Source organism: Hydra vulgaris, chromosome 07 (assembly GCF_038396675.1).
Source record: "Hydra vulgaris chromosome 07, alternate assembly HydraT2T_AEP".
In the NCBI taxonomy this organism is placed as follows: Eukaryota; Metazoa; Cnidaria; class Hydrozoa; order Anthoathecata; family Hydridae; genus Hydra; species Hydra vulgaris.
The window spans coordinates 16553159-16572664 of record NC_088926.1 but is presented as its reverse complement, the minus strand read 5'-3'; the positions used below and the strand labels follow the sequence as shown (position 1 = coordinate 16572664).

General features: G+C 26.1%; 1 protein-coding gene across 1 annotated transcript in view; it reads right to left on the bottom strand.

Annotated features, from left to right (window-relative positions):
- The window catches only part of LOC100212517 (proton-coupled folate transporter), a 28250-nt gene that overhangs the window by 2238 nt on the left and 6506 nt on the right, over positions 1 to 19506 (bottom strand). Inside the window, exons 3-5 of the mRNA XM_065801206.1 lie at positions 13174 to 13728; positions 12879 to 12962; positions 1751 to 1901 (exon numbers count right to left, since the gene is read on the bottom strand). Of these exons, the coding sequence (XP_065657278.1) occupies positions 1751 to 1901; positions 12879 to 12962; positions 13174 to 13728 (790 nt within the window). The remainder of the gene's footprint in view (positions 1 to 1750; positions 1902 to 12878; positions 12963 to 13173; positions 13729 to 19506) is intronic.

The window sequence follows — 19506 nt, the reverse complement described above, 5'->3', positions numbered from 1 at the left end:
AAAAATGGCCAAGTTATAAACAAAATCAATAAAATTCCAGAAATTACCATTGATGCTCATATATGGTATGAGCTTATAAACATTTTTGATGAAGACATAGATGAACCAGCAACAACTCAAAATATTACTGATGAAGAGATAGTAGAAAAGTTATTGTCTGTAGAAAAAATTGACCTCCCAGATCTTCCTTCACATTCACAAAGGGAGAATAACAACTTGTTTCCATGGCTTCTCATACTGTTTTTGGAAAGGAAGCGCGTCATAAGCATATTTTAGCAAAAATTCTAAGCAGAAAGCATAGAAAGAGTTTTATGTCTAAATGTTATTACGGTGAGACATATGATGATATTTTTGTTAATTTAAAATTTTTTTGCTACTTGCACATGTAAAAATAAAATATTATAAAAATGTATAATAATTTTTGAGTTAGTCATTACCTTGCATGGTTGAACATTGTTAAAATAATTTCTTAATAAATAAAAAGATCTTATTTTTATGCAATTTTTTTTATGGAATCTTTTATTTATATAATTTCAGCTTTTGAGAGTTATTTCAAAGGTTTTTAATAATCGTTTTTAAAATTTAACTTATCTGAAATAAATTTGACTTATCTGAAATAATTAGGATAGTTTTCTATTTTACAAATATTCTATTATATAACCCAGGCGTCGGCAACCTTTTTTAAGTAGAGAGGTTTTTTATTAAATAATTAAAAAAAATCTTCATTAAATAATTAAAAAAAAAACGAGGCGCAGGATTACAGTTTTAGAACCCCTGATATAACCATTAAATAAATTTTAAATTTGCGTTTTTTTATAAAATCAGGACCAGAATTTACAAAATAATTTTGTTAAGGTATGAATATCTAACTTAGAAAATTATATTTTTGATTTAGAGTAAACAATATTTTTGATTTAGAGTAAAAAATATTTTTGATTTAGAGTAAAGGCAGAAAGCCTTAGGATCCAACTTTAAAGCTAAAACCACTCACGAAGAAACTATTTTAATATCATAAAATTTTCCAGGATGTATTTTTGGACTGCTTAGAAAATATCATTTTATTAAATCCAAAAAAAGTTGTAATTCGACTTGTCCTAATATGAATCCCCCAAAATAACAAAATTTGTTTATTATCAAGTAATTCCATAAATTACCAAGAAAAAAAATGTTGCCATTCCCCCATACAACAATTTTTATGTGCTTTACAACTTCCTAAATCATCAAATTTCCACTTAGGTATAAATTTACAATCTGTACAAAAAACATATTTACTAAAAATATTGTCAACAACTTTTGAATAATGTTTTCTTTCTTGTTTCATAAGCTTGGTTGAAAAATGTTTTTAGGTAGGATATGAAAACTTTAAATAGTCAAACATGCTAATAGATTTAAAACTAATAGAGTAAAAAAATAACTGATTATGGCAGACTGCTGAGTCTGATCTATCAACAATATTTATGTGACACACAAAAAATTTTAAAACGCCCAGAAAGTTGTTTGTAGTTAACTCATAACTGGTTATCTCATATTTTATTTTCATTCACATAAATAATATACATTAACTGTACAGTTATTTCCCTAATTTTTTGACTCGATAAGTATGAACTCATATTTTTATCAACAAAAATTTGATCCACTTTTAAAAATTTTCTTATAGGTATATTTAACAGCATATATTTTACTTTTTATATAAATTATATTTTAAATACTAATTGCAAGAAAAAACAAACAAACAAACAAAAAAACTTACACAATAAAAATTGAAGGAATAATGTATAAACTTCCAGGTACAAAAAAAAAATATCCATTTTGATTAATCTTATTATAGAGATAACTGAAAAGCTGAGTAAACAGTAAGTTTAATACTTGATCTAAGCAAACCATTATTGAAAAAATTGAACCTAAAAAAATTAATGTTAATGATAAAAGAAAAAAGTTAAAGATCAAAAAGTTTTAATGATTAGAGTTAAATTTTATAAATAATAATAAAAATAATAACTTATAACAATTATTAAAATAAAATAATTTTGAAGAATAAAATATTTAATTTTAAAAATTAATCTTATGAGCTCTAAACTCTTAACTTGTTGTATTTCTTAAATCTTTGTTTTGAACATTCTGACTGAATCTAAAAAAAATCTCGGATTTCTCTGAATGAATCAAAAAGTGAGTTATTTTTGGACTATGAAAAGAGAATTATTTCTTGATTAAAGAATAATTATTCTAAAACTAAACTAAAGAGATAAACTGAAGATATCTTTATTTACAGAAAATGCAAGCTAAACAAGAAGTGGCTTTTTTTTTAGGTTGTAACTTCTGCTTGGAAATCAATGCATAAAAAGGGATATTCTTTAACTTAATTTTGACAACTTTGTGTAGAAAACCATTTACATAAAGTTGTCAAAATTTTTCACCAAACGTCTTACAAGTGTTTTCACTAAAAGTCTTACAAGTGTTTTCGCCAGAACTCCTTTTAATACTCTCTAAACAATTTAACAAGTGCTTAACTGAAATTTAACTGAATCCTGTTTTCCTACCTAAAGATGATCAATCAGTCTTTTAAAAATTATTAACAAGAACTTACAATTGATAAGCAAAAAATTTGTTCTCTCATTTTGATTCCAACAACTTTTCCACTAAAAAATCAATATAGATTTTGGTCCCCTCATAAAAATGACATAACAAATGTCTGTGTTGTTTCTCATCTTTATTAATAGTCTTCCTGACAACTTCTAATGTGGCTATATATTTTCTGACATCTCTATGTGCTGATGATCAAAACTGTATATTAAAAACTTACTAAAAAGTCATCACTTTTTAATAAGTTTTTTTTTTATTTTGAAAAAAAGCAGCCCACATTAAATGTGATCTCATTTTTGTGATGACTTAGTTCTCGCAGTGGATAAATTTTAATTCAATAAAACTCAATTGTTTACTGCTAACACTTATTGCTAGTGATTTTTCTGGTTAACCAAATAGGCGGATATCCAGTTTTCTGTTTTAATATCAAATATTGATATTCGAATAATAAAAACTTTTAAATTTCATACAAAAAAAATATGAAAGATGAATCAAAAAAGAAATAACATTTAAAATAAAAGAAAAAGTGTATTAAAATTAAAGACTAACTCTTTCACAAACGCAAGCTGCTGACAGTGGCATTTGATTTTTTTTAATTTTTAACCCAAGTCACTGGTAGCGACTTTAGAGTATGCTTCACAATTTATCTTTTTTTGTAAATAAATTTTTATTCTTGACACATAATTTGCTTGTTCTTAAAGTTTAATTAATTCTCTACATAATCAATAACAAATAAGAGCCATATTGCGTAATTATAAAAATTTGTCTACTTACAGTTGGTGAGATTATTATTTGGCTTACATTAAACAAAATTCACTGAGTCTACAGTTAGTGAGATTATGACTTGGTATAAGCAAAAGTTTTAGTTTTAGCTTATAATTAAAATCAAACAAATACAACATGCTAAAAACTTTTTAAAAACTTTTAACAAAAGTATTAGGTTTAAGCAAGGAGAAACTTGGGAAATAGCCTGATAACTGATTATTTTAACATAACAACTGTGGTAATCAAATTGAGCAAAAATTAGAGTAAGGAGTGGTTGTGAATGATAGTGGCCAGTTGTGAATTATCTTTCACTACTGACCTCTCATAAACACACACACAGATATGCATATGCATATATATATATATATATATATATATATATATATATATATATATATATATATATATATATATATATATATATATATATATATATATATATATCTATATCTATATCTATATCTATATCTATATCTATATCTATATCTATATCTATCTATCTATCTATCTATCTATATATATATATATATATATATATATATATATATATATATATATATATATATATATATATATATATATATATATATATATATATATATATGTATATATAAGTAGCGTGCAAAAGTTTAAAAACACCAACATTTTTCCAGTTTTTACTGCATAATTTTTCACAAACTTTCTTAAATAAGCTGGAATTTTTTCCAAATTTAATCCATTTATTTAACCATAAAATATATGAAAATTTACAATAATATTTTATAAACTCACATAAATAAAGTTAGGTGTCACTCATAGTTAAAAACTAGTCAATGGAGTGACACCTAAAAAAAAAAGCAGAAAACAAATCAAAAAAACTATAAATAATACATAGAAAGAATTTAAAATTTAATAAAGAGGAAAAAAAAAAGAAAAAATAAAGTAAGAAAGAAAGGAAAATAAAGCACTAATAAATAAAGATAATATTATAACAATATAATAAAATAATATATAATAATAATTAAAAAAATATATAAATAATAATATAATAAAAATAATAATAATATTAATAATGTGATTAAAAAAACATTACAAATAGTAACTATATCATGATAACTTCACTAAAAATTCTAACTAATGATAAAAACTATGGCAAAAATAATTATAGTAAAGTTTATAACTATGACAGAAATTATTAAAACAAACATAACAATTGCAAAAATTAGAACAATAACCATAAAATTATTACTACAATTGAATCACTATCATTATAATTAATATTAATAAGATTTATAAAACAAAGGTAATTTAATGATAATAGTAATATAAGTAGAGTTAAAAAAGACAGAATAAAATAAAAGTAATAACAGTTATATAAATATAGTAATATAAAAAAAGCAATAATAATAAAATATAAAATTAATATTCCTTAAATATATACTCAAATAAAAATTTCTTAATTTGGTTTTGATTGAGACAAAAAATGTTGGTAATAAAAGGGTATTTAGTTAAAATCTTTTTTTTTATAAATTGTTTGTTCAACTTGTTTCTCCTCGCAGCGGCCTTGTTCATCAAGGTTCGTGTTTCAGAGTTATAGAGTTGAGAGAGGGTTATAACCACAATTAAGTAGCCTCCTCGTATGTAGTGGCCTTCTCGGCCTTGGGGAGGTGAATTAACAAACAAACAAACAAAAAAAATGGTATTATTTGGTTATATTTGCCATATTTGATAGTGTTAAAAAAAGAAGTGTGCAAGTTAAAATTTTCAGTATTTCGAGTGTAATATTTGTGTGCGCCACTTGTTTTAATAAAAAAATTATTGAACGAATTTGGTAGTTTATTTTGAAGAAAATCAAACACAAAGAGACAATTATAAAGCTTTACAAGATATTGAAATTTTAGAATTTTTTAATTCAGAAAATCTTTTTTCGATATTAGATCGTAAAGGAGAAAATGTCAAAATTCTTAAGGAAGTGAGTTGTAAACTGTTTATAAAAAACAAAACAGTGCAAAAATAACTTAGATGTGAGGAGAACAAGGAATAGTAAATTGATATTAGAACATGTTGGGTAACATAGTGTTGTATTAATGACAGCATACTATTGGCACATGAGAGTTTTTTTATTTAATTGAATTAGTTGATAGTACCATGATAGGTTTTTGTCAAGAAATAGCCCTAGGTATTTTATAAATTTAGATAGAAAAAGTGTTTTATCATTAATTCTAATTTTCGCATTGTTATTATTATTCTTTTTTTTTGAAGGGTGAAAAATAATAAATTCAGTTTTATTGATATTTAAGGAAAGACGGTTACTATTTAACCGATGACACAAATGATGGAGATCTGAGTTAACTTTTTTACAAAGCTGCTGCGAGTGATTCATTTATGCATGGAAGATAAGTGTTGTCAGCAAAATGATGAACAACCAAATTATTTATAGAGTGAGGCAGATCGTTAATATATATTAAAAACAGTAAAGGTCCTAGAATAGAACCCTGTGGGACCCTGTACTTAATAACTTTACTTGTGGATTGAAACCCTTTAATCGAGACAAGTTGAGTACGATTGTTAATACAGGATGAAAACCAATCATTAGCGATACCTTGTATACCATTGTGTTACAATTTCTCCATTAAAATCTTATGATCAACTGTATCAAATGCTTTTTGGAGATCAATAAAGATGCCACAAGCAAAAGAACCACTATCAATCGCACCACGAATCATTTCAGTAATGCTAATAAGTGCATGGGAAGTAGAGTGTTTTAAACAAAATCCTAACTGGCGGTCGTAGAAACACTTAGAATTATCAAGAAAGTGGTAGATACGAGAATACATTAACTTTTCATGACTTTTCCTGATACTTTATAATAGTGATATTGGTCTACAGTTATTGCAGTCAAGTTTTGAGTCCTTTTTTGTGGATTGGTTTAGCAGATGCAGTTTTTAAAATATTAGAGAATATGCCAGTAGCGAATGAGAGATTAAATAGTTTAGAAACTACTTAAGAAATATCATAAGCAAGAAGTTTTAGAATAAAGGTTGGAACACTGTTTGGACCAGAAGCCTTGCCATCATTTAGAGAAAGAATAACTGATATTACTTTATTTTTTTCAGTAGGTTTAATGAAAAGAGTCAGGGTTTGATGTCAGTATGAGATGAATGAATATTTTTTTGCAGTTCTTCAAGGATTGAAATAAAAAAGGAGTTGAAAATTCCAGAGATTTTAACTGGATCGTTTATTATGGTGTTGTTTGAAGACATACAAGATGGATATAAGATATCATTCAAACGTATATTCAAAAGAGTTTTAATACCCTTCCACTTAGCTCTCAAACTATTGCTATTAATAGTAAAGTAGTTAGACAAGTGTTTTTTTTTTACTTTTTCGAATAAGTGTTACAAGTAAATTTCTATAGGTTTTGTAATTTTTTTCAAGTATTAGTTTGTCAAGATTTTTTGTTTTAAGGAACTTCTTAAAATATATTGCTTTTCATTTTTTATTGAGGTTAAAATTGCTGAAGTAATCCATGGTTTAAGGCTCCAAGTTAAGCCATGATTACTTAGTTTTTTTAGTGGTGTGTGTTTGTCTAGAAGAGAGTTAAAGGTAGTCAAGAAATTTTCATATGATTTATTTATATTTCTATGGGAAACGTTGACTACTTTATCTTAGTTGATTTCCAAGTAACCATTCCTGAATTCTTCACTATTTAATTTTTTGAAGTTTTGAAGAATATTATTGCTTTTTTGAGAATTAATAATTCTTTTTTTAAAAGATGTATAAATTAGAAACTGTGGCAAATGATCCAATATTATAATAGTTAGATAGCCGGAAAAAATATCTTTATAAGTTGAATTAGAAAATATATTACCAATTAAAGTGCTTGAGTGATTGGTAATTCTTTTTGGTAAAGATATAAAAGGAAGAAAGTTATTTAAAGCAATGGTGTTCAAATACTCCGAGATTGAATTATCTGAGTTTGCTTTTATAAGATCTATATTAAAATCACCTATTATAAAGTTTTATTTTTTTCAACAGCAATTTTTTCAAGTAGAATAGTTAGATATGAAACAATAAATTCATTAATATCCATTTTAGGATGGCGATAAACACAGCCTACTATGATATTAGACTTTTTAGGGAAAATGATTTTAACAAATACAGACTCTATGAACTGGGGTTTATACATAAGTAAACCATTTCTAAATTTATAAACTAGTTTATTAGAAATATAAAGTAGAACGCCTCCAAATGAAGTTTATGATGGAGTATGTTCATAAACATATCCACTAAGAATAATTGGAGTTGTTGGGAGTAAATCAGATTTCAGCTTAGTTTCTGTAATTCAGATTATATTAAATTCATAATTTGATAGAGATAAAAGTGAGGTTAAATTGTCAAAATAATTAACCAATGAAGCGATATTTAAATGAAATAGAGTAAAACAATTAATTTTGATGTTTGAAGAGTTAAATTTTTCAATATCAATGTATTTACAATTGATTGGATTCTCAACTATGTTCGTATTATCATCGTCGTTTTTATTAACCTGATAAGTAAAGTAATTTTTAAGTTGATTAAAAGTATCAAATTCTTGGAGACAGGGAAAGAGAGAAAGGTCATTTGGCAGATGATTGAGATGTAATATATTGTCAATTGTCAAAAAGACGTAGTTCATTATTTGATATGGAACTAAAAGGAATAATACTGCTGCAACATGTAATACAGAGCCAATAATTCATGGAAGAGTTTTTTAATCATTATCTAAAATCATTATTTTTTAAAAAACTACATTTCTTGAGGATTGAACTTAGGCAGTGGTTGCATTGAAGTGAATGATGATTAGCACGAATAATTTTATCACAAATTTTGCAGAGTTTAGACATAACAAGTAGAAACTTATTTAGAAAAAAAGATATTGATATTAATAAGATTATTACAACAGAAATAATATAACAATAGTAGTAACTATACAATAATATAACAATGATGAAGTTAATGATAAAAATATTAACAATATAACAATAATACTGGATAATAGAACAATAATCACAATAATAATAACAATAATAATAATAATAATAATAATAATAATAATAATAATAATAACAAAAATAGCAATAATAAAAATAGTGTCAGTAATAACAAAAGTAGTAGTAGTAATGTATAATAAAAATATAAATATTACAAATATGACCAACGCTTAATAATAAAATATACAATTATATAGCTAATAATAATGTAATTAATAATATGATAAAATAGATATGTAAAAAAGAAAATAAATTGAATGAGCTAAAAAAAAAAGTAAAATAAAAAAAATATGATTAAAAGTTAATACAACTTCAAATATAACCGTAAATTCTTAAACTTCATTAATTCATCTTCTTTTTACTTGACTCACTGATGGATGGCAAATAATTGAAATTTCTATTTCTAAATTCGAATTTCTTTGTTTTTTTGTTTTTGTTTTTTAATATCTGTAAGCAGGTATAATCTGCCGCATTCAATATAAACTTTATTTAATTAGTTACTTATTAATTAAATAATTTATAACTTAAGTAATTGTGTTTAAAAAAAAGATTAGATGTTAACTTTTGAACTTTTAAATATAATTTGCAAATGCTTCTATCTTCTTTTATATTGGTAAGTATTATTCTTTTAGTTCAAATAATTTCTTTCTTATTTTCTTTTTTTCTTCTCCTATCAACCGTTAGATAGATACATACACCTGCCATTTGCGAACACCTTGCATCAATGAATAATTAATTAACTTTTAATTGTTTTTTTGAAAAACTTCTGTGCAAAAGTTTAGAAACAATATCATACCCCATAATTAAATCATGTTTTCATAACAAAAGCAAAATTTAAGGCCAAAATATTTGTGAAATTTACTATTTTAATTACTTTGAGATAATTCAAAGGCAGTGAAGTATAACTAATTGCCAAAATATTTGTAAAATTTTATAATTCAATTACTTAGCAATATTTTAAAAGCATGGGAAAAGCTAAAGAAGTTTCAAAGGAACTAATTAGAAACGCTGTGGGAAATAAAATGACTTACAGGCAGATTTCTAAACTTTACAAAGTTTCTAAACCAGCAATAAGTCACATTATGAAAAGATTTTGTATGTGCAAAATTATTGAAAGCAAACCTTGCTCTGGAAGACCTAAAGTTACAACTAAAAAGTCTCATAGATTGTTAGTAAGGTATTTTAAAAATAATCCTTGCAAGACTGCTGTCGAATTTAATTCATTTATGCATCAGTTTCATGCCACAAACTGTAGTATTGATACAACTAAATGTCGATTATGACAAAATAATCTGTATGGCCATCATCCATTTAAGAAACCGCTAATATCTGCAAGAAATTTAAAAACCAGAATAAAATTTGCAAAAGATCATATTAGTTGGTCAGTTAATGACTGGTCAAAAGTCTTTTTTTCTGATTAATCAAAGTTTATGATATTTAGTAGTTACGAAATTAGGTATGTTAGGCGCCCAGTAGGAAACTGATTTAATCCAAAATATCAGTTACCCACTGTTAAACATGGAGGAGTAAATGTTATGGTTTGGGGATGTTTTAGTCGTGACAATGTGGGACCCATTCATCACAAAGAAGGTATTATGGACCAGAGAGTTTATTTAGACACCATAAAGAATGTTATGCTGCCACATGCAGAGCATAAAATGATTCGCAAATGAATCTTACAACAAGATACTGATCAAAGTATTGTGCCAGCTCTCTTAAGGAATATTTTAAATTACAAAAAATCAAAGATCTTGAATGGCCTTTACAGAGCCCAAATCTCAATCCTATTGAGCATCTTTGGGAGTACATAGACCAGCAATTAGTTGGTAGAAAAACAATCAATAAAGACCATTTATTTGTATTGATTAAAGAATGTTAGTATAATATTCCTCAAGATGTTCTCATTAAATTGGTTGATTCAATGCCTTGTCGCATTGAGGCTGTTTTAAAGGCAAATGGATATGCCACCAAATACTAAGTGTTTTATTAAAACTATTTTATTCTTAAAAAATTATCATTTTGCAAAATTTAGAAAAAAGTTTCAGTTTTTTTGAAATAATTATTAATCAAATTCAATTATTTGAAATAATTATTAATCAAAATTCATAGCTAAGTATGCAAATTATTTCAAATATAATTTTGCACTCTTATGTAAAAAAAAAAGAAGAATAATGAAATAAATAAATTGCTGGCCAATGTCAAACCCTTAGTCAATGTAGCATCACTCCTTCGTGGCAGGAGGCTATAAGGTGGTCAATGTATGTACTGAAGCCCATGTTTTTCCTGTTTTTGTATGATTATCAGCATATAATAAAAATATATAACAATCAGTGTGCGCCTAATGCTGCATTTATATATGTATGTATGTATATATATATATATATATATATATATATATATATATATATATATATATATATATATATATATATATATATATATATATATATATATAAATATGTATATATATATATATATATATATATATATATATATATATATATATATATATATATATATATATATTTACATATTTAACATCTTTACTTCTACCAAGACTGCAAGCAACCATTATAAGAGTTGTAAGTTACTGGAAGATAAAAGATGAAATTCATAAAAAAAGATAACAGTTGACAGACAACTTAGAGATTGCAAACTATATGAATTAGGAAAGCAAGACAAAGGGAGCAAATTCCAAAGATCTAATATAGAGAAAAAAAACTTGACAATTGAGAATTTTTGGAGAACTTAGGAACAGTCACAGCAAAAGGATGACACTTAATTGAATGAGAGTAATATGAGTTAATAAGTAACATGAGAATTAATTTTAGTAGATTTCACAAGAGACACTAGCTCTTTAGAGCAGTGTCCATTATAGTATTTATAGAAAAGAGAAAGAGAAGCAACATTTTCATGATGTGACAATGGTTTAAGGTCGTCTGCAAGTGCCGGTCTAAATATGTTTACAATAAATTTTTGCACCTTGTCTAAAAAAGAAAGGTCATCATTTAAAGATCCGCTCCAGATATGGTAACAGTATTCCATACAAGGAGGGATTGGAGATTTATAGAGATAAAGAATAAAATCCAGAGTAAGAAAGTCATGAGCCCAATAAAGAGATGCAATTTTAGCAAACGCTAATTTTGCAATGGAATTAATATATGGTTTTCAAGAAGGATTGGAAGAAAGACTTAATCCAAGAAGATGAAGGGTAAATGACTTATTGAGTACATCATCATTTCTAAATATAGGAAGATTTAGAGAATTTCAGGGATATCATAAATGAAAATTTAAAAAGATATAGGCACAAGGATAGAACCTTGAGGAACCCCTAAAATTACAGAAGATAAGGAGGAGAGCTGTCCATTAAGGACAATTTTTATGCTATGATAGGTAAATATTAAATAATCTTAAAGATGTTACCGGATACACCATAAGAAGAGAGTTTATGGAGAAGACCAGCATGCCAAACTTTATCAAAGGCTTTAGAAATGTGAGAGCGATAGCTTTAGCTTCTCCACAATTATCTAATGCACGATAAAACCTATCAGTTATTACCTTAAACAAATCAGCATTAAAATTTGAAAATCTATATTGATGATCAGAAAGTAAGTTATTAGATTAAAAATGAGAGATTAAGTGTTTGTCTCAAAAACTCAAAAATCTTGCTTATGATTGGAAGAAAACAAACGGGATGGTAGTTAGACAAGTCAGATCTCTCTCCAGGATTTTTGAAAATAGGGAAAACATATGCTGCTTTCCAGTAGACTGAAAAACAAGACTCTGATAAGCACTTGTTAAATCATTTTAACAGTATAGACAGCAGCTCTGGAAAAGACTTTTGCAAGACTATAACATGTATGTTGTCTAGACCACAAGCTGTAGAAGAGCCTAAGCAGGAAATCACTTTTGATACAGAAGCATATATATGTCAAGCAATGGATCAACCTGTTTTTGATAGCTATCAGGTAGAATGTGATTAGTGTAATAAAGAGATGAGATTGATGAAAAGTTATTAACAAACAGTTCAACTTTGTCTCTCTCTCTCTCTCTCTCTCTCTCTCTCTCTCTCTCTCTCTCTCTCTCTCTCTCTCTCTCTCTCTATATATATATATATATATATATATATATATATATATATATATATATATATATATATATATATATGTATATATATATATATATATATATATATATATATATATATATATATATATATTCTATAGCCTATTTAGATAAGCATTTGCTCATTAGTTTTGCTTATCTTTATAGCATACTGCGTTTTTAGAAAAAGATGAAAAAAATAAAAAATAATGAAAAAAGAAACTGCTGCCCTTATGCCAAACCCTCTGTCGATGTAGCAGCACTCCGCTGTGAGTCAGACTGTTTGTCAGTTGATGAATGTACTGAAGTCCCTAGCAACAGGCTAATTCAGTGTGATGTCAGAGTGCTCATTTAAAGCAATTTAAGTTACATACATATATATTAATTTAAATAATATAAAAGATAAATAAAATTTACCTCTATCTGTAGTGATGACCAAACTTGAAATTAAAGATCGCAATATTGGTACATGAAGCAAAGAAAATGACTTTAAAACTATTCCTAAAAACAATAATATTTATTATATGATCACAAATGTTTAAAGTTGGAATAAGTACCAAAAAATTTTTTAAAAAAATCAATAAATTTAGGAAAAATCATTAGGTTTACAGAAAAAAATTTTTTTATTATATATACCAAATTATTTTTCATATATACATCTTTTCAAATAATATATACTGAATATAAAAAATTATAAAAAACCTGAAACTACCTGAATATAACAACTTTGTCTCATGAGAGAATGCAAGCAAAATGTAATATGCAGATCCAAAACCATATGAGATCAATATAACCATTGGTGCTGGCAGAAATTTTAGACTAAGTTTAACACCAAGTGCACTACCAACTGATAAAGTAACAAGTAATGTACCAATATAATACCCGTTGCTTATTGCATTAAAACAAAGAGGGCTGTTTAATAAATATAATGTTAAAAATGTGAGTAATTGAATTGCGAGAACATTGCTAAAAGAAAGTGATAAAATGGCCAAGGCTAATGCATGTCTCTGAACATACTGTCGTTTCCAAGATGCCAATAATGTTGCTGGCATATTGACAACAGTTTTAAAATTTATTTTCTTTTTTTCAGCATTAGGTATATTAAAATCCAAAGATTCTTTTAATACAAACAATGCCCATAGAAAAGATAGACTTATTAAGCAAGTGATAAAAATTTCTGGAATAACAAAAGAGTATTTTTCTATGAATATCCCACTTGTATAAAAAGAGGTCGCTAGAGAAACTAATATAGCTGATTCAAAGATTGCTAAAAATAATAACAGGTTGGTAAAGTTAATAACTAAACTTTAAAATTACATATCATTTAAGTATAAAACAAAAAAAAATTAAATAATATACAAAGTATATGATGTACAATATATTAAAACTAAATTTATATTTAATACTATATTTATTAAATAATATAAAATACATATATAATAAAATGTAACATTGTTCTTATATATTAATACTTTTCTTAAACAATACACATTTAAAATTTTTCTTTATGTAATATTTAAAAAAAACATTTTTATATATAAAATGATTTGTCATGAAATATTTTGCATTTTGATTATTCTAAATAATATGTTTTCAACATAAGGAATTTTTTTCTGAATGCTATGTGGGAAAAGTACTATTCCCTAAAATAAAAAATAACAGTCAGAGTATTTAAACTTCCACATTTGATCAAAATAAGGTAAAAATTTTTTGATGTAAATAAAGCAACGAAAATTTCAAACATTCAAACTAAGCTTGTATTTTATTTTAACATTGAAAATAATTCAGAAAAGAAACTACTCATTTTTATTTATTTATTTCATATTTGCACATAATTTACAAGTATCTTGTTTCAAAACATGTGAACTTTATTTATAATTCTTTTAAAAAACAGTTTAATTAGGCTCATTGAAAGTTCAAAGTCTTATTAAAAAAGAGTGTAAACAAGTTAAAATATGGTTTGGAAAATTAAGTTAAATAAACTAATGAACAAAAATGCATTAAACAAAAATAAATGAAATCTAATGAAAATCTAATGCAAAATTAGTAATTTTAATAACAAGATGTGAGTATTTTCCTACTAAATATTAAATAAAGAGCTTGGCTGGGAAATAACAAGTGCTTGTTAAATTATTTTGCTTTTCAATGAGCCCCTTATTTTTTTGAAGAAAATCCTGTTCTTTCTTTTGACAGATTTCCTTGCTATTTAAAAAGCAATTAAGTTTGGCTGACAGTTGAAAGTTTTTTTAATTTGAATCTAATTTTATAAATAAATTTATAATATAATATTTTTATAAACTAAAAAAAACTTTTAAATTTAAAAAGTAAAAGTGAAAGAACATATTTTATATATATATATATATATATATATATATATATATATATATATATATATATATATATATATATATATATATATATATACACTAGTAAAATAGTCCTTGCAATCCCAGGAAGAATTAGTTGATGCTTTCAATTAGAACTAATTATTTTTATTCTTTCTAGGGCATAATTACTACATAGCCCACTGCATAGCTTTAAAATAGCTTGATATACAGGTATTACATAGCCAGTTTTTTCAAAACAAATTGTTCTTGTTTCCTGGTAAACAATGGTTAAAAATGCTTAAGACAAAGACTTTTTACATTCGATGATGGTTTATTTAAGTTACAAACTACCCTTTTTTTCTTACTTAATTTAGTATTAGGTTTAATTTTATTATTAAATTTATTGATTGATTAAACTATAGTTTCTAATTATTCATCAATCTAGATTTAAATCTAATTATTCATAATTATTATCAATACACATATATTTACCCTATGGATAGAAGAGAAAATAGCAGTGCCAATCAAAAAACAAGGAAAAATGTTATAAAAAAGCACATTGAAATGCTTAGTTGAAATCCTTAGTTGAAAGAAATAAATCTGCAACAAGCCTTTCCATTTCTCTTAATTTATCTAACCGCACAGTTCAAAAACTTGTTGTTAAGTTAAACAGAGGAGAATTCGACAACATGACTGCATTCAAGTCCTTTTTTGATAAAAAAAAAAAACAAGATAAAAGACCTGTAAACGCTCAAACAAAAAACATCATTGAATTATGTGTACAAGAAAACAATCTTTGTATGCAAGAAGCAATTAAAAAAATCTTTCTTCAGCAGGCTTCAAGATGCCTCAGCCTACTATTTCAAAAAACTCAAATGTTCAGATTTATGAAGAAAGTGTGTTGTGCAAGTGCCAAAAGAACGAAACTCAACACAAGTTATTGATGCATGCTATGCATTTGCAAGCATAATTAATGGAATTTCAAATGAAAAACTTATTTATTTGAATAAAACTGATTTAATGTGCACTCCAACAGCAGACATGGTAATTTGATAAGAGGTGCACCAGCAATTTTAGAGTCGTGTGCAAATCGCTGCAAGAATGTTAGTTTGATTTGTGCTGCTTTAACAACGGGAGTGATGAAATAAAAATTGGAGGCTGAAATGCAGATTTGTTATCTACTTTCATTACTACAATGTTGGCACCAGTGATTAGGAATGCAGATATGGAAACATTTGTGCATTTTATAGACAATTGTAAAACCCACTTTCTGTTAGGAAACCTGGCATAGATGTTAAGTATCTGCCAGTATACATATGCCACAGCTTAATCCAACAGAATAATTTTTTCTCCTTTAAAGCATACTTACAAATAGGGTTCTTCCAGTTTCAAAGGCCTCAAAATACAGATGAATTAATCAGGAAACTTAAAAAATATTATAGATACTACAGAGTTTCATTTAATTACATTTTACAATCATATGTGTAGTTACATAAATCAAGCACTGGCTCGGCAACCATTTTTAAAATAAATAGCAGAGGCAAAAATCTAAATTATATTTTGAATGTATCTACATAAAAGCCTATTTATTGTTTATATAAAATTATATTAGAGATTTTATGGGTAGTTGATTTGGATATAAATGCGCATATAAGAATAATAAAACACGCATATAAGAATGAATAAACATGCATATAAGAATGAATAAACATGCATATAAGAATGAATAAATACGCATATAAAAATGAATAGACATGCATATAAAAATGAATAGGCATGCATGTAAGAATAACCCTGGAAACTGAAAAGTCAATTAAAACTGTGGTGCATAATTATAACCTCGTTATCTAAATTACACCAAAATAAATAGTAGTAAATTCCATTTTTTTTTTAATTTTTTTTTTTTAAATCCATTTATTATAAACCATAAAATTGAAATAATTACAAAGTGATTTATAATTATACAAAATTAGGTTTGGTGTTAATCATATAGTTAAAAACTAGTTTTTGGAGTGAGACTTTAATAAAAGAAAAAAATTAGGCAAAAAAAAAAGTAATATAGATAGCAACCAAAATAAAATTAAACAAAATAAAGAGAAGAACAAAAATATTTAAAAAGGCAAATAACACAAAAAAAGACAAAAGTGAACAAAATGACATGAGAAATAATGAATGAGATAACACAACGTTTGATGAGAAGGATGATAAATAAAAAAGAAAACAAAAGAATATTTTTAAGTATGATAAGACAAAAAATTAGAAATAACTTGAATAATAGCAACAAGCATAAAAAGCAACAATAATAAAAATAATTAGCAACAAGACCACAAAAAAAATGCACGCAACATAAACAATACACAAATGTACACATCAATATAAACCATGCACAAAATTACACAACAGTTTAAACAAAACATAGAAATACACGACAATATAAAAAATACAAAAAAACAAACAACATTATAAACAATGCACAAAAATACACGACAGTATAAACAATCCATACAACATAAGTTAATAAAATTTTAAAAACGTAATTTTTGTTTTCTTTTAATAACTTAATAAAGTTTTTTAGTTTCGAATTTATCACAAGGATTTTTTTTTTTTTAATTTTGCGTTCAGTTCATCTGTTTACTTAATACTTTTTTGAATTTTTATTCTTTAGTATTTTCATAATTTCACTTGAGTTTTTTATTTTTTAAACCTTCTATACAATTTTAAATTAAATTTATTCAATCATATACATTTTAACAAAAGCCAAGAGGAATTACACTCTCCAATAAAGAAAAAGACAAGTTTGAAGCCTACAGGACTTTGTCTTTATCAAAAAGGAAAATTGCTTGCAAGCTGAAAAGCTCACCACATTTTATCAATAATTTTTAAAATAATTCAACGAATTACTGCACAAAGCATCGAATTTGTAGAAGACTGGTGCTAACAGCTTGTCAACTGCGATGAATCCGCAAGACAAATTGGCACTGATTTAGAATTAAAATGCTCAAGATGGATGGTGAATCGTGCAATTAAAAGTATTAACAAGTAAAAGATTCTCAGATATGCCAAAAAAATGCAAATCTCTTGCAATAACTAAAGTGCACAAAGGTTATAATGGGCTAAAGACCACATGATTTGGGAAAATGAATGGCAAAAAATTGTGTGGTCTGATGAAAAAAAATTAAATCTTGATGGTCCAGCTTCAATTATTACTATCATGACATCAAAAAAGAAAAAATTTTCAAAAAGAAGAGCTATGGGAGGCGGAGGAGTAATGATTTGGGTTGTGTTCGGTTATTTTGAAAAAAACTACGATTGGCTTTATTACTAATAAATAAAATGCTGAAGGATATAGAAATTTGTTGGATGATCATTTGAATACTATTTCACGAAAATTTGGAAGTACAAATTTTCTTTTCAAGCAAGATAATGCTCCAATTCATAGAGCTATCAAATATTCCATGGTTCACCAGCAAGAAAACTCAATTATTAGATTGGCTAGTCTCTCATTCGACTTAGATCCCATTGAAAACATATCGACCATCTTTTTAAGATGTGTTCATAAAGAAGGGAAAAAATATTAAAAATTTGATGAATTGAAAGAGGCATTTTAGATGTCTGGAAGAACGCATCTCTTGATGACATCAGAAAACATTCGGAAAGTATGCCAAATTAAATATTTGACATTATTCAAAATTATAATCGTCAATACAAAAAAATATTAATAATAACTTCAAAATATTAATAATAATTTCAAAATATTAATAAATAATTTCAAAATATTAGGATACAACACATCAAATTTTGTTGAACAAAATTAAAAAGAGGTAATAATTTTGCACCATAATTTTTCTAAAATTTTTAAATTAACTAACATAATGAAACCAGGCGGCATCACAAATGTGTTTCAGATGAAACAAAAAAAAACAATCAAAAATAGCCTTTTCAATAAGCAAGTTCATGCACTGCACATATAAAAAATTTCTATCAAGAGTTATTGGCTGACCTTTCAACAACACTATAATGAATCACAGATTTTCCTTTAGAGTGAGAGATTGCCCAAACTTTTCAGAGTAAAGAGGCACTCCTTTGAAAGTCACGAAAGTGACTTTGCAAATTTAGGTCCACAACTTATGCCTTTCCCAATCCCTAAATCAAATAGCCAACTCTTCAACTTGCTTTCTAGACAACCGGATTCATTTACCTTCTCTACTTGACTCATGTCTTGTTTCACATTCACCCCTAGATGCTTCTGATCATGGTTTGATCTCTATAAAACTATTATCTCATTCTTCTTCATCATCTGAATCCACCTATCATTATACCTCTTACAACTACCTTAAAGCTGACTGGGACTCTTTCAATGATTCTCTTCGTGATGGTCCATGGATAAAAATTTTTCCTCTTCCTGCTGACAAATGTGCTTCTTATATAACTTCTTGGATTCTTGGCTTGCATGGAATCTTTTATTCCCTTTTAACAATTCCCAGTCAAGCCTCACTCTTCTTTGTGGTTTTTATCTCATTATGCTGCTATAATTTCTAAATTACGTCCATATCTATAAGCAAAATAATTTTCCAGAAAACAGACGTCTGTTTATTATTGCCAGAAACCATTGTAAAAAGGTTTTGTCTAACACCAAAGCCGGCTTTGTCTAAAACCAAAGGTTTTGTCTAAAACCAAAGCTGGAATGATACGAATGTCAAGCATTGGATCAACCTGAT